General features: G+C 46.5%; 1 protein-coding gene across 1 annotated transcript in view; it reads left to right on the top strand.

Annotated features, from left to right (window-relative positions):
* DGCR8 (DGCR8 microprocessor complex subunit) overlaps positions 1-15,646 on the top strand; it is a 125,809-nt gene that overhangs the window by 56,555 nt on the left and 53,608 nt on the right. Inside the window, exons 8-10 of the mRNA XM_069756125.1 lie at positions 4,135-4,233; positions 4,352-4,434; positions 10,512-10,612. Coding sequence (XP_069612226.1) covers positions 4,135-4,233; positions 4,352-4,434; positions 10,512-10,612 — 283 coding nt within the window. The remainder of the gene's footprint in view (positions 1-4,134; positions 4,234-4,351; positions 4,435-10,511; positions 10,613-15,646) is intronic.

Below are 15,646 nucleotides of genomic sequence, written 5' to 3'. Positions count from 1 at the left end.
CGGACCGTTTGGCTCAAGGCTTGGCAGGCGGACCTATCTTCCAAAAAGTCCTTTACCAGTATGCCCTTCCAAGGCTCTCGTCTCTTTGGTTCTCAGCTGGACCAAATCATTAAGGACGCCACCGGGGGTAAAAGTTCTCTTCTCCCCCAGGCTAAGCCTCGTCGCCCTCCTCCTAGATGGCAATTTCGATCCTTTCGGCCTTTTCGTCGCTTCGCGGCGTCAAACTCCTTTTCCCAGCAGCAACAGAGGCCACAGGGACGTCAAGAGAAGAAAGCGGTGTCCTTTAGGCCCACTCCGTCCTGGCGTCCCCGCTACTCCCAAGGTAGATCCTCCAGGCCCAGGACTGGAAGATCCACCTCGGCATGACTCTCGGCAAGACCCCAGCCCACCTCCCAGGTTGGGCGGCCGTCTTCTCTTCTTCAGGGACGTCTGGATCTCCGCAGTAGAGGACGCATGGGTCAGGGAAGTTGTATCCTGGGGATACAAGATAGTTTGTTTCACGACCCCGGGATCGTTTTTTTGAAGCCCGTCCTCCAAGAGATCCCGCTCTAATTTCGGGTTTCTTCACAGCCACCGCTTCTCTTCTCAAAGCCGGAGTAATCGTTCCCGTCCCAGAAAAAGAACGGTTCACAGGGTTCTACTCGAACCTTTTTGTGGTACCGAAAAAAGACGGCAAGGTTCGCCCCATTCTGGACCTCAAATTGCTGAACAGGAGAGTTCGTCTGAGACACTTCAGGATGGAATCCCTTCGTTCAGTAATTGCTTCCATGGAGGCTCAAGAATTTCTGTGCTCAATAGACATCCAGGACACCTACCTCCATGTCCCGATATTTCCCGGACATCACGGATTCCTGCGCTTTGCGGTGCTCCGGGAACATTTTCAGTTCGTCGCCCTGTCGTTCGATCTCGCAACTGCTCCAAGGGTGTTCACGAAGATCATGGCGGCGCTGTTGGCCATCTTGAGAGTCAGAGGCCTGGTCCTATTTTCATACCTCGACGACATCCTCATCAAGGCTCCGTCCTTTTCGCAGGCTCACGAAAGTCTGTCCATCTTTCTCGACACCCTAGCCCGTTTCGGGTGGCTGGTCAACCGGAAGAAGTCCTGCCTTATTTCTTCTCAGCGCATCATCTTTCTCGGCATGCTCTTCGACACTCGTCAGACCAAAATCTTCCTTCCCAAGGACAAGAGATCCACTCTTTGTCGGGACATATGCTTGCTTCAGGGTCCTCGGCCTCCCTCCCTCCGATCGGCCATGAAGGTTCTGGGGAGGATGGTAGCAACATTGAAAGCGATTCCCTTCCCTTCGCCCAATTCCATTCGCGACCCCTTCAGCAAGCCATTCTGTCTCAGTGGGACAGGTCTGTCTTCTCCCTGGATCGTCCGATCCGACTCTCTTCTTGGGTCAAACGGTCTCTCAACTGGTGGCTGACGTCACCTCTCATCTCCCAGGGCAGGTCCTTCCTTCCAGTTCACTGGCAGGTGGTGATGACGGACGCCAGCCTGCTCGGCTGGGGTGCGGTTTTTCGCCACCTGACGGTCCAGGGCCGTTGGTTGACGCAGGAGTCAACTCTGCCGATCAATGTCCTCGAGATTCGGGCCATCTTTCTGTCCCTCCGCCACTGGGAAAGGATCCTCAGGGGCCTGCCAATCCGGATTCAGATGGACAATGCCACGGCTGTGGCATATGTCAACCATCAGGGGGGGACCCGGAGCTCCTTGGCCGAGGTATCCAAGATCCTCCTCTGGGCCGAGGCAATGGTTCCGGTGATATCCGCGGTGCAATCCCCGGCGTGGACAATTGGGCCGCCGACTTCCTCAGCTGCGAGGGTCTCGCAGCAGGGGAATGGTCCTTGCATCCGGAGATCTTCCATCAGATTTGTCTTTGATGGGGGACTCCGGACGTGGATCTTACGGCGTCTCGACTGAACAGGAAGGTTCCGCAGTTCGTCTCCAGGTCTCGCGATCCTCTTGCAGTGGGCGTCGACGCTCTGGCCATTCCTCGGTCACAGTTCGTGCTGCCCTACCTGTTCCCACCCCTTCCATTACTTCCCAAACTGTTGAAAAAGATCAAATCGGAAGGGGTGCCGGTCATTCTGATCGCCCCGGATTGGCCCAGGAGAGCTTGGTTCGCGGAGCTCGTTAATCTTCTCGCGGACGCTCCCTGGCACCTTCCACACAGGCCCGATCTGCTGTCTCAGGGTCCGATCTGCCACCCGAATTCTCGGTCGCTCAATTTAACAGCGTGGCCGTTAAGACCGCAGTTCTAAGAGAGTCCGGCCTTTTGGACCGGGTGATTCACACCATGATTCAGGCTCGGAAGCCTTCGTCTTCCAGGATCTACTACCGTACCTGGAAGGCTTACTTCCGTTGGTGCGAGTCCAACCGCGTTCCATCTATGTCCTTCTCCCTGCCTTCTATTTTGGCCTTCCTTTAGGCAGGACTGGATTCGGGCCTGGCTCTTAGCTCCCTGAAGGGCCAGGTCTCTGCGCTTTCCATCCTCTTTCAGAAGACTTTAGCTTCTCGGCCACAGGTTAAAGGGAACCTGTCACCCCGTTTTTTGAGATTGAGCTATAAATACTGTTAAATAGGGCCTGCGCTGTGTGTTCCTATAGTGTATGTAGTGTACCCCGATTCCCCATGTATGCTGAGAAATAACTTACCAAAGTCGCCGTTTTCGCCTGTCAATCAGGCTGGTCAGGTCGGGAGGGCGTGGTGACATCGCTGGTTCTTCCTCAGCTTTACGTTGGTGGCGTAGTGGCGTAGTGGTGAACAAGCAGCGCGCGATCTGCGCTGTCATCCCTTTCGTCGGTGGGGGCGGCCATCTTCCTGGGGCCGCGCGTGCGCAGATCGAGTGCTCTGCTGCACGGGGCTTCAGGAAAATGGCCGCGGGATGCAGCGCGTGCGCATTAGAGATCGCGGCGGCCATTTTCCCAAAGCCGAGTTTGCATCTCGCCCATCAGTCAGGGCGTGAGCGTGACACTGCTTTCTCACTAACTGAAGAGTATAATGCCAGTCGGTAGGGTGTACACTGCAGAGGAGGAGCTAACTTTGTTATTTGCATAGTATCAGCCTCCTAGTGGCAGCAGCATACACCCATGGTTCCTGTGTCCCCCAATGGAGGCCCCAAGAAACAGATTTTACGGTAAGTAACCAAAAATCCTGTTTTTTGCAAAAAATATAAGGATTTAATAAGCAAGAAACAACATCCCTTTAGTTTAGGGTAAAATTCTGCTGACGGGTTCTCTTTCATTGGTCTGTTAAAGTCAGAAGATTGTAGATTTTAAAATAGTTGAATAAAAATAGAGTAAAATATTAATTGACTAGATGGTGGCCCGATTCTAACGCATCGGGTATTCTAGAATATGCATGTCCACGTAGTATATTGCCCAGCCCACGTAGTATATTGCCCAGCCACGTAGTATATTGCCCATCCACGTATGTAACAGGTTAAAAAATAAACACATACTCACCTTCGGAGGGCCCCTTGTAGTCCTGTCGCCTGTGTGTGGTGCACGCCGCAGCTTCCGGCCCCAGGGTTGGTATGAGCGCAGGACCTGTGATGACGTCGCGGTCACATGACTGTGAGGTCATGGCAGGTCCTTCTCGCATAGCATCCTTAACACCCGAACCTGCCGCTTGCACTGCCGAGGACAGGGCGACACATCGGAGGGTGAGAAGAACGTGTTTTTTTTTTTATTATTCTTATTTGTAACATTAGATCTTTTTACTATTGATGCTGCATACGGAGCGGGCATTGACTGTGGGGAGGAAAGAGCGGCCATATTGCCGCCGGACTGTGGCCGTCGCTGATTGGTTGTGGTCGTTTTGCTACGACCAATCAGCGACTTGGATTCCATGACAGACAGAGGCCGCGACCAATGAATATCCGTGACAGACAGAAAGACGGAAGTGACCCTTAGACAATTATATAGTAGATTGCATGCAATGTCAAACTATTATAGTAAATGCTTGTCTGGTGAACTGAGGAATTAAATAGATGTTACTGGTGCTCTGCTTTTGTTTTCAAGCCACCCCACAATTACTTATTTTATGTTTTTTTTTTTTTAACAATTTTTTTTAATACACTATTGTATGTAACCCTTTATCTTTTCTGATCATTTATTATTGTGTAGAGAACCCAAGTGAACCTTTTGGAGCCTCTGTAATTATTGATGGAGTGACCTATGGTACTGGAACTGCAAGCAGCAAAAAGCTGGCAAAAAATAAAGCTGGTAAAAACTTTGTAGACAATTTTTTCTTTATGTAGAATTTTTTTTAAACTTTTTTTCTTTCTATTCTTTGCACACTTGTAAGCTTCAGAGTTTTTATCTTCTGATTTGTTTGTATCAGCCCGATCAACACTGGAAATCCTTATTCCGGACTTTATAAAACAGACCTCCGATGAAAAGCCCAAAGACAGCGATGAGCTGGAGGTGAGACAAAACTGTCCATATTCTGACCCCTATCCAGCATGCCGTGTTGTTCCTAATGCATAGTTCATATAAAAATAGTCAAAATTGAGATTAATTAAAGGGAACCTGTCACCCCCAGAATCGATGGTGAGGTAAGCTCACCGTCATCAGGGGCTTATCTTCAGCATTCTGTAATGCTGTAGATAAGCCGCCGATGTTACCTGAAAGAGGAGAAAAAGAGTTTAGATTAATACTCACCCAGGGGCGGTCCTGCTGCGGTCCGGTCAAATGGGTGTCTCAGGTCCGCTCCGGCGCCTCCTATCTTCATTCCATGACGTCCTCTTCTGGTCTTCACGCCGTGGCTCCGGCGCAGGCGTACTTTGTCTGTCCTGTTGAGGGCAGAGCAAAGTACTGCAGTGCGCAGGCGCTGGGCCTCTCTGACCTTTCCGGCGCCTGTGCACTGCAGTACTTTGCTCTGCCCTCAACAGGGCAGACAAAGTACGCCTTCGCCGGAGCCGCAGCGTGAAGACCAGAAGAGGACATCATGGAATGAAGATGGGAGGCCCTGTTCCTGACCTGAGACACTCATCGGAGCAGGACCGCCCCTGGGTGAGTATAATCTAACCTCTTTTTCTCCTCTTTCAGGTAACATCGACGGCTTATCTACAGCATCACAGAATGCTGTAGATAAGCCCCTGATGACGGTGAGCTTACCTCATCATCGATTTTGGGGGTGACAGGTTCCCTTTAAATGGATCCTACTAGAGCTCTACTTTTGTTTTCAAGCTACCACAATGTTTTTTCAACATATTTTTAACACTATTGAATGTAACCTTTTTTTTCTTTTTCTGATCATTTTTTGTGTAGAGAATTCAAGTGTGATTGAGAGTCCTAAGTAGTTGATAACGTCTAATAGCTAACTTAAAAGATAACACATTGCAAGCTTTTGAGACTACTCCGGTCTCTTTATTGTCCACTAATTGAGGTCTGGTCCATGATTGTGTTATGCTCACGAGGTCTGAGGGTCACACTCCTAATTGATGCAGAATGACCTAAATTATTGCAACAGAAATATATCCAGGTGCCATGCTCCCAGGCAAATACCAAACCGTCAATATATTGAAAAAAAAAATTGAGGCAGCACACTAGCTTATAGAGGTGAAAAAAGTGCTATTTAATAGCCAATAATGGTGACTTGACCCATCATGACAGGGCAATGTTTCGTTTCAAGCCTTGAAAAAGTTCTACACTTAAAATAAAACGTTGCCGTGGCATGATGGGTCAATAAACCATTGAAAACTGGACTATGGAGTGCTGCCTTTTTCTCTTTTGGATAATTTGAGGTTTGGCTTTGCCAGAGAGGCTTATTTGCATTTTTCTGCTAGTAATGCACCTGTATTTTACATCTATCTAGCTATCGATCTGTCCCCCTCCCGTTGGACATTTTGTACATACAATTAAGTAAACCACATTTGGTGTGGTTCAAAAAAAAGTACCTGGAATTCTGTAATTCTGATGTAAGTTGGGAATCTTTCTCGTCCTTGTCCATTATGTGTGGACAAGTGGTACTTGATGTGCTTTCTATAAGATTTCCAGTTTACCCACCTAAAGCCCTGAATAGAACTGAATTCTGCAGTGATATGGAAAACTACTTCAGGATTGTACGCCTGAGAGAATATTTAACTTATGTAGAAGAATCTGAACCCATTCTGACTGAAGGAAGATGGATCTTTACAGCCAAGAAGGTCATAATGGACAACTCAATCTGGACGCAAGATACATTTGGTGTATGTACATTCCTTCGGACATATAGTAAAATCTGCTATTCTAGACACAAACCGGAGACAACTATCCAACATCCTTGCCCAGGAAAGGAGGACCATTGTTGAGAAACAATGAGGATATAATCATTAAACCAACAGGCAAGGGTGGTACAATAGTAATTTCTTATTTTATTTATTATGCTATGCTTTACATACATTGTCATCGCTGTCCCCAATGAGGCTCACAGTCTATATTCCCTATCAGTATGTATTTTGGAAAGTGTGAGGAAACCCACGCAAACACGGGGAGAACATACAAACTCCTTGCAGATGTCGTCCTTGGTGGGATTTGAACCCAGGACTCCAGCGCTGCAAGGAGCCACCGTGCTGCTCAGACATGGTGTCATAGTCATGATGAACACCTCAGACTACATGATGTAAGCAAACTGCTATCTGATGCACACTATTACCAAAAATTGTAGTCAAAGTAGGAATACTATAAAAAACTAAAAAAAAAAGTAGGTCTTTTTTGTTTATCTGAAAAATCTACATCAACTGATGACCTGACCCCAACAGAGTCCAAGAATAGGGACATTTTACATGCTTCACAAAATCTAGAAATCGTTTCATGTGCTGGCTCCTTTACTGGGCATATTTCTGGATGGGTAGGTGTTCTTAAAACTTTGGTAAATGATACACCCAGCTATATTGGATTCAAAAAGTGTACACACCCCTTTTAAAATGCAATTCCAAGAAGGCTCATTTCATGTTACTCATAATCTGTACACATTCATTGAGAAAAAAACGCCTGAAAAATCGTTTTGCAGTGGAAAATAAAAATAACATAACTGAAATAATGTGATTGCATAAATGTGAACACCCTCTCATAATTGGGAATGTGGTTGTGTTCAGAATTGGTCAATCACATTTAAACTCATGTTAAATGGTAGTCAGTACACTACTACCATCATTTTAGTATCTTTCCTAACATTTTCTTAGTTGCATTTTACAGCAAAAATCTCATTGTTGAAAGTTGTCAGAAGGGCACAAAAAATGTTTCCAATACATTTAATATTCCATGTAACACTGTGAAGATGGTTATCAAGAAGTGGCTTAAATTTTTCACAAGTGTCATTTAAGGGAACCTGTCACCAGGTTAGGCCGATATGAGATATGGCCACCGCCTTTCAGGACAGATATACAGCATTCTATAATGCTGTATATCTGCCCCCAACCTGACCTCGAAGAACTGAAAAATAAGGTTTATTATAATCACCTGCAGGGTGGTCCGGTTTGAGGGGGTGTCACTCTTCTTGGACCACCGCTTCCCATCTTTTTGCGATTCCACCCTCCTGCTTGCTTCATGAGAATGACGCGTCCCTGCGTCATCCACAGTCTGCTTGGCATCGCGCTCCTGCGCAGGTGTACTTATCTGCCCTCATCTGACCATGTGATATTTCAGTTTTTCTTTTTTAATAAATTTGCAAAAATTTCTACATTTCTGGGTTGTTGTTTTTTTAGTCAATATGGGGTGCAGAGTGTACATTAATGAGAAAAAAAATGAACTTTTTTGAATTTACCGAATGGCTGCAATGAAACAAAGAGTGAAAAATTTAAAGGGGTCTGAATACTTTACGTACCCACTCTACATAACAATAACGAACAGTTTTCGACACACACTATGGTACATAGTCTGGTCAGGGTCATTAGATACAATTAGATATGTTCCTACCCTAGAGATAGAGCCGAACACCTTTTTGAACCATACCATCCAAGAACAATTGAAGACCAAATTGCAAGAGCCACCAGAATACCAAGGAATCGTCTCCTGAAATACAAAGATATGCAAGAAAGCCACTGAATGCCTCGAAGTCCACTATAATCCAAATCTGGAATTGTTGAGGGAAGGTGCATACAAACTACAACAATTAAAGGGAGTCTGTAAGCAAATTTTTGGTACATGATCCAAGAGCAGCAAGATTTAGGGGCTCAGACCCTGATTTTAGTGGTGTATCACTTACTAGGTTGTGTGCTTTAGTTTCAATAAAATCAGTGTTTTATCAGAGGGAGGTTATCACTACAGGACTAGGTTCCTCATGCCTCCTAGTCAGCGGCTTTGTGTATCCCCCTCCCCCACCATTGATTGGCAGCCTTATATCAAAATGCAGTGTACATAAAAATCTGCCAATAAGTGGCGAAGGTGAGGTTATACAGGGCTCAGGATTCATACAACTGCTACATCTGTGGCAAAAAAAATTATTTTATCACAACTGTTGCACCCAGTAAACTTAAAGTGAATCTGTCCGCAGGATTTTGCTCAGTAAACTACAGACACTGTAAGGTCTGCGGCGTTATACAGATTAAAATGATACCAGGTTGATAAAATCTGTATTCTGGTCGTTGTTTAATCTTTTTTTCAGTTAATGAGATTCTTGTGCTAGGGGGCAGGGGGCGGGGGTCTTTTATGTGGTGCTCTGTTTACGTATGCATCCTTATGGCACAAAATAATCCATCATGGCGTATAGCCGGCAGGGTAAGAAGAGATTCCAACTGCAAAGATATAAAAACATATTTTATTAATTATTTTATAAAAACACATAAAAATTGCAAGGAATACATCCAAAGAGAGGGGGGTAAAGAGACATCAATATCCACAAAACGGGCCTAGTGGGGTACCTAATGAATGTATTAAATGGTATAATCAATGTATACCCACATCAATAGGTTAAGGGGTGGACAGCACCATGGAGAGTACGATAAAGGTAAAAGTGCCAGTGCATAAGGATATAAAATCCGATATTGATCCCAAAGAGACCCTATCTCTCTGTAACACACCCAGCCAAAAATGCTTAAAATGTTGAAAGATTAATCGTACATTACCTAAGTGCTGGGTGAGATCGCAGTACAAGCTGCCATTTTGATGAATGTTTGGATTTTTTTTGCACACCATATTCTATGCTGTATGTAAAATAGAGGGCAGGTCACGGAAGGATCAGTGACCTGTCATAAGCCATAAGATTCTATATGTAAGCAGAGCACCACATGAAGCCCTGCCCAGAAGCTCAAGAATCTCATTAACTGAAGACTACAAATACAGATTAAACAATAACCACAAGACGCATTTCATCAACCCAGGTATCATTTTAATCAGTATAAAGGTGCCCACCTACAGGCATCTGTAGTTTATTGAGCAAACTCCTACTGACGAGGTTAAGTGTAGTGATACATTGCTGAAATTGGGGTCTCTTCGCCTACATCATGCTGCTCTCAGATGAGTTATAGCAAAAATATAGCCAAAGAAATAAAAAGAACTTTAAAAAAATTCCAATTCAATTATAGACTTAGCAAAAAGGCAATGGTATTCACCAGCAAAGGTCACAGTATCTAATGCTCAAACAGGATGCAGCACACCTCATAATAAAGGTGGAGGTAACACAGCTGCAAAATACTGATAAAACCACAAATCTACCAGTTCATGGAGGGGGTGATAGCTGAGTATTTTACTTTAAGGTACAGACTTGCAAGACAGTGCGGAATGTGGGTTATGAGCCACCAATATCCACCAATACCTCGTATTTACATTTTCTGTACATTTTATTTATTTATTTTTTACAGGGTGCAGCCAGGCTCATCAATGGTGACCTTGTAAACTAGAGTCCTGTCCCTCTGATTCACTTATAGTGCCGGGCGTATATTAAGCTGTTATCTGGGCACTGTGCTATTCATGTGTGTGACTTGTGCCCTATTGTAATCCTCATCTGTGTGCAATTCTAATACTGGACAATCACCCTTCCATGAACTGGTAGGTTGTGAGTCAGTATTTTGCACCTATGTTACTTCCATCTTTTTGTTAAGGGGGTCGGCTGTATCCTGTTTGTGCATTAGATACTATGACCTTGGCAAGTAAATACCATAGCAAAAAGGCAATGTCTATACTTGCTCCCAGATGAGGTAGCAAAAACCTGGTGGCATATTCTCTTTAAAAAAAAAAAGAAAAATGACCCGTTAAAAATCTGTATGTCCTGACTCACACTGTTGTGTTTTAAGCATCTTCCGAATCTGAGAAGCGTCATTGTCAGGAGCTCCCTGTCCGCTTCATCAACAGGAACATTTCTCTGCAACCAGAACAGGGATAAAACTTGCCCATATCTCATGATCATGGACAATATAAGGATTTTCAACTCAATCAGGACTACAACATTCCAGCTCCCCTCTTTTGCACCACACGTAATGTGGTTTAATTGTGTACAAATATCCGACTATGGGTCCGTTTTTATTAATGTTGTAATAGTTGACATTTGGCTCCTTTATCCTGATCCCTGTTTTCTTTGCTAGTATTTCAACCACATCAGTATTGAGGATTCACGGGTGTATGAGCTCACCAATAAGGCTGGACTGCTGTCACCATATCAGATTCTTCACGAGTGCCTTAAGAGGTTTGTATTAACCCCTTCAGCCCGGAGCCTGTTTTCCCCTTCATGACCAGACCACATTTTACAATCCTGACCACTGTCACTTCATGAGGTAATAACGCTTCAAGGCACTCCCACTGATTCTGAGATGTTCTATTTCGTGACACGTTGTACTTCGTTAGGGTGACTTTGGATGAAGTGTCGAAAATTTAACACAAAAATAAGAATTTTGCAATTTTCATACTTTGAGTTTTTCTTCTCGTAAACAAAATGGTTAAACCACACAAATGATCATAAATAACATTTCCCATATGTCTGCTTCACATCAAATTATTTATGACACAATTTTTTTTTGTTAGTACATTAGAAAGGTTAAGTTAATAAGTGATTTTTCAACAAAATTTTTACAAATCCATTTTGTTTTTAGTGACATCACATTTGAAGTCACTTTGAGGGGCCTATGTGACAGAAAATACAAAGTGACACCAACTACACCCCTAAAAGTACTCAAAACCACATACAAGAAGTTTATTAACACTTTGTGCTTCACAGGAATTAAAGCAGTGTGGAAGGAAAAAATGAAAATTGTATTTTAGCGATCGCTTCATTGGGGGAACACAGTTAGCCATGGTTGTATGCTGTGGTCTCTAGGAGGTTGACACTAGACAGAAAAAATAATTGGCTCCTCCTCAGCAGTATACACCCACCGAATGGCACAAAGCTGTCAGTTTAAGCTTGGTGTCTGTAGGGGTAGACCTGGATCTCATCCGAGATCCGTCTTTTCCCTTTGCAGGTCATGTTGTGTCCTATTAATCTTTTCTTTTTCAGGGGCTTCAAGGGCATCCAGGTGTAATTTTTCACTCTGCCTTCCCACACACAAGTGTCTGAGTGAGTGAACAGTGCAGTATCATCCACCCTGTCCAATCTCCCAATCTCTCCTCGCTAGGCATGGCCTTACTCCCTGTCACTATATAGTTCCCATGGTGATTCGTGGTGGCCGGGTTTTTGCCTTATTCCTCCAGCCCCCTCCTCGGACTGTTCTCCCTATTTCAGATGACCTTCCCCCTTTCTTTCGGGGTCGACAGTCTTCTGCACCGTCAAGCACCTTGACAGTGCAGGAAGTAGTATGCCTTGTCAGTACCAGGAAGTTCCCCCTTTTCAAGGGGAGCCCCTGATGCTATCCTCAAGACTGTGAAGAAGCAATCTGGACTTGCTTTAAAAGGTACTGTCCTTGTTTTGACGCACTGAGAACGGGCGCTATTTTTAAAATATTCCCTTGCTCCAGCGACGGTTTTATCAGTGTGCCTTTTTTCCCTTTGGGCACACTTTGCGCTAGTCTTTTCAAAGCCACCTATCAGAGTGCAGATACCATCTTCCAATCGTCAGTGCATGTCCCCCGGCCGACCCGGTCAATCGTTGGCGTGGCTTGTACACGCTTCCTCGTCCCCATCAGTGGCGCCGACTCATATGTTGTACATCTCAACATGGCCTGCTTGTCTCTTTTCTCCTCCACACTCTCCTGTCAGTCGGCAGGTCATCACCCTCAGTGACTGTACTCTCCCCACAGCACTCTTCTTCTTGACACCGACCAGGACAGCGCTCAGCCTGCAGCAGATCCACACACATTTGAAGTTTATTTTTCTACTACAGCGCTTCCTTACACAGCGCCGTTCTGGGACCTCTGTACCATCACTCTTCCAGGACTGGGTAGGATCTTTCCAGCCTGTTAATTCTTCTTGCTAGGTGCCCTCCTCAGCAGTATTCCCCGTGCCTTCACATATGCCCAGACCTCGGGAGCCTCTCTACCGTCCCTCCCCCACTATCATTCATTACACTTGCGCCATTTGTAAAAAGAGGAGGCCCAAAGATCAGGCCTCGGCCTTCTGCCAAGCCGGCACTTCTACCATGGTGGCGTCACAGGAAATCCCCGCTGCCAGGACGAGAGCACACTCCCTCCCCTGGAGCGGGCTGTTGCTATCTCTCACCCTGGTTAGGTCATACACAGACTATCATAGACCCTGGTCCAGATCCTAGAACGTCTACCTATCCTGCTCACTGACATCAGTGCCCCAATCGACTGCAGGACGATTCGCAGGCAACCCATCACCACTCTCAGAAGGGCAGATCAAAAGTTAGGTCTAAGAAGCGAACATATTCGAGCTCCTCGTCCAGCTCTCTGTCCACATTCTCCAGGATGCACTCTGTATCCCTCACCTCCTCTTTGAGGTGGCCCTGAGGTCTGACCCAGACTTCGGGTCAGATTCGGAGCCCAACAAAGATCAGACCACCAAGATCTAGGATATGGTTGACAGGCTCATATTAACCAGACCCTTAATGTGAAGGAAGGCGAGAGTTCTCGGTCTCCTTTGAGAAAGTGAAACCTCCTTTCTGGATGTTCTCCAATCATAAGGAGCTTGAGGGGATGTTTCTGAAGCACTGGGAACATCCGGAAAAACGGTTCTCAGGTAGAAAACAGATGGATATCCCCTCTAACACTGATCTCGTTAGTAAGTGGTCCGAGTCACCGGCTGTTGATCCGCCAGTTTCACGACTGTCCGCCAAGACTGTTTTGTCCCTTCCTGACCACTCCTCCTTTAAGGATTCCACTGGCAGATATGTTGGTGCTTTTACCAAATCAGCCTGGCACATCCCTCTGTCCTGTATTTGCTTCCACATGGGTAGCCAAATTCTTTTCCACCTTGGTGAAGCTCCTCCGGCTGGGCATACTATCATCCACCCCTCCCGACGAGCTGGTGGACCAGAGCAACCATGCAGGGAAGTATCTGTTCACTTTACTAGCTGTTCTGCCCGCGTCACTAACAACATCGTTGCAGTTCAGAGTGTTCTTTGGCTCAAGGCCTGGAGCTCTGATTTGGCCTCCAAGAAGTCTCTAACTAATCTTCCCTTTCAATGGGACTAGACTCTTTGGCACCAAACTGGATCAAATCACTTGACGCTAGAGGGGGAGTAAGAGCACCTTGCTTCCCCAACCTAAAGGTACCGTTACACTAAATGACTTACCAACGATCACGACCAGCGATACGACCTGGCCGTGATCGTTGGTAAGTCGTTGTGTGGTCGCTGGGGAGCTGTCACACAGACAGCTTTCTCCAGCGACCAACGATCAGGGGAAAGACTTTGGCATCGTTGAAACTGTCTTCAACGATGCCGAAGTCCCCGGGTAACCAGGGTAAACATCGGGTTACTAAGTGCAGGGCCGCGCTTAGTAACTCGATATTTACCCTGGTTACCATTGTAAAAGTTAAAAAAACAAAAACAAACAGTACATACTCCATATTCCGATGTCTGTCACGTCCCCCGCCGTCAGCTTCCCGCACTGACTGTGTCAGCGCCGTCGTAAAGCAGAGCACAGCGGTGACGTCACCACTGTGCTCTGCTTTACGGCCGGCGCTGACAGTTAGTGCAGGGAAGCTGACAGCGGGGGATGTGACAGACATCAGAATGTGAGGTTTTTTTTTTTTTTTTTTTTAACTTTTACAATGGTAACCAGGGTAAATATCGGGTTACTAAGCGCGGCCCTGCGCTTAGTAACCCGATATTTACCCTGGTTACAAGTGAACACATCGCTGGATCGGCGTTACACACGCCGATCCAGCGATGACAGCGGGTGATCAGCGACCAAAAAAAGGTCCTGATCATTCCCCAACGATCTACCAGCAGGGGCCTGATCGTTGGTCGCTGTCACACATAACGAGATCGTTAGCGGGATCGTTGCTACGTCACAAAAAGCGTGACGTTGCAACGATATCGTTAACAAAATCGTTGTGTGAAGGTACCTTAAGCCCAAATGCCAGTTTCCAAGGAGATGTTCTCTTCAGTTTCATCCCTTTAGGCACTTTCCCTCACAGGAGCCTCAACCCAGCAGGATCGTCTGCCTGCCCAGCAGGAGAGAAGTAAACCATCGTTTAAGCCTGCCCCTAACTGGCGTTCCATGGGTGATCCCTCTACAAATTGGGGGACACAGGTAACCATAGGGTGTATACTGCTGTCGCTAGGAGGCTGACACTGTGCAATTAAAGAAAAGTAACTCCTCCCTGGCAGCATACACCCTCTGACAGGCACTAGGCAACTCAGTTTTTTCTTAGTGTCTATAGGAGGCGGACCTGGATCTAACCCCAGATCCCCTTTATCTTTTCTTTCAGGGATTTTGTGTGTTATTAATCCTTTTCCCTGTCTTTTTCAGATTTATTTCTAAGGGTTACAAGGTGCAGTTTTCTCACCCTGCTTTCCCCATGTTATGCGGGCGAGAGAGCAGTGTGGTTTCACCCACATCGCCCACTTTCGGACCCGCTGGGCAGGACTTTGTTCCCTGTCACCCTTACGGGCGATCTTTGGTGGCCTGTCCTCGCCCTTTCCTCTCCTCATCCTTCTCCTCTGAGTGTGCTGAGAGGAAGACGGTGGTCACCTGTGGTGACCTCCCCCTTATGTTAAGGGGTTGACGCCGTCTTCTGCGCCAGCTGGATTGGCGCGGGAAGGAGGATCCCCTCTGCCAGGACCCTTCCTACCTTCCAAGGGCTCCTCACGCGATCCTCAACTGCAAGGACGGCTTTTCAGTCAGGTACCCAGATCTCCCCTGCCTCGTCCGCCAGCCGCTACCACGCACCAGCCACGTCCGCAGCGGTCGCCGTCTATAGCGCTCGTTGCTGTAGCTTGTCCATTCCCCATTTCTTGTTCAAATTTCACGCCTGTTCTTTCTTTTGGGCGCTCTTGGTCGGGCTACGTCCCTCCAAACATCCAGCCTATCGAGCCTTTGGTTTCTTTTCGTCCAGCCACACCTACTTCCTGCACACTCGACACATGCCGACTTCAGCAGCCCGCGCTTCACCTGTGCCTTCTCCCTGGATACCTCCATCGCGTCGCGTGGCCACGCGGACCTCTTCAAATCGGGGAACACAATCTACTGCGATGCCGCTATCGCTTGGAGTCTGGTAGGCTTTGCGCTGCTCCTCCCCTGGCCTATACTTCCCTAAGCAGCATCGCCTTCAGCATCCTGCTTCAGGTATCACTTACTCTATACCTATGCCCAACCCTGAAGGG

Source organism: Ranitomeya imitator, chromosome 1 (assembly GCF_032444005.1).
Source record: "Ranitomeya imitator isolate aRanImi1 chromosome 1, aRanImi1.pri, whole genome shotgun sequence".
NCBI lineage: Eukaryota > Metazoa > Chordata > Amphibia > Anura > Dendrobatidae > Ranitomeya > Ranitomeya imitator.
Note: the sequence above shows the minus strand (reverse complement) of the source record. Positions and strands in the feature narration are given on the sequence as shown.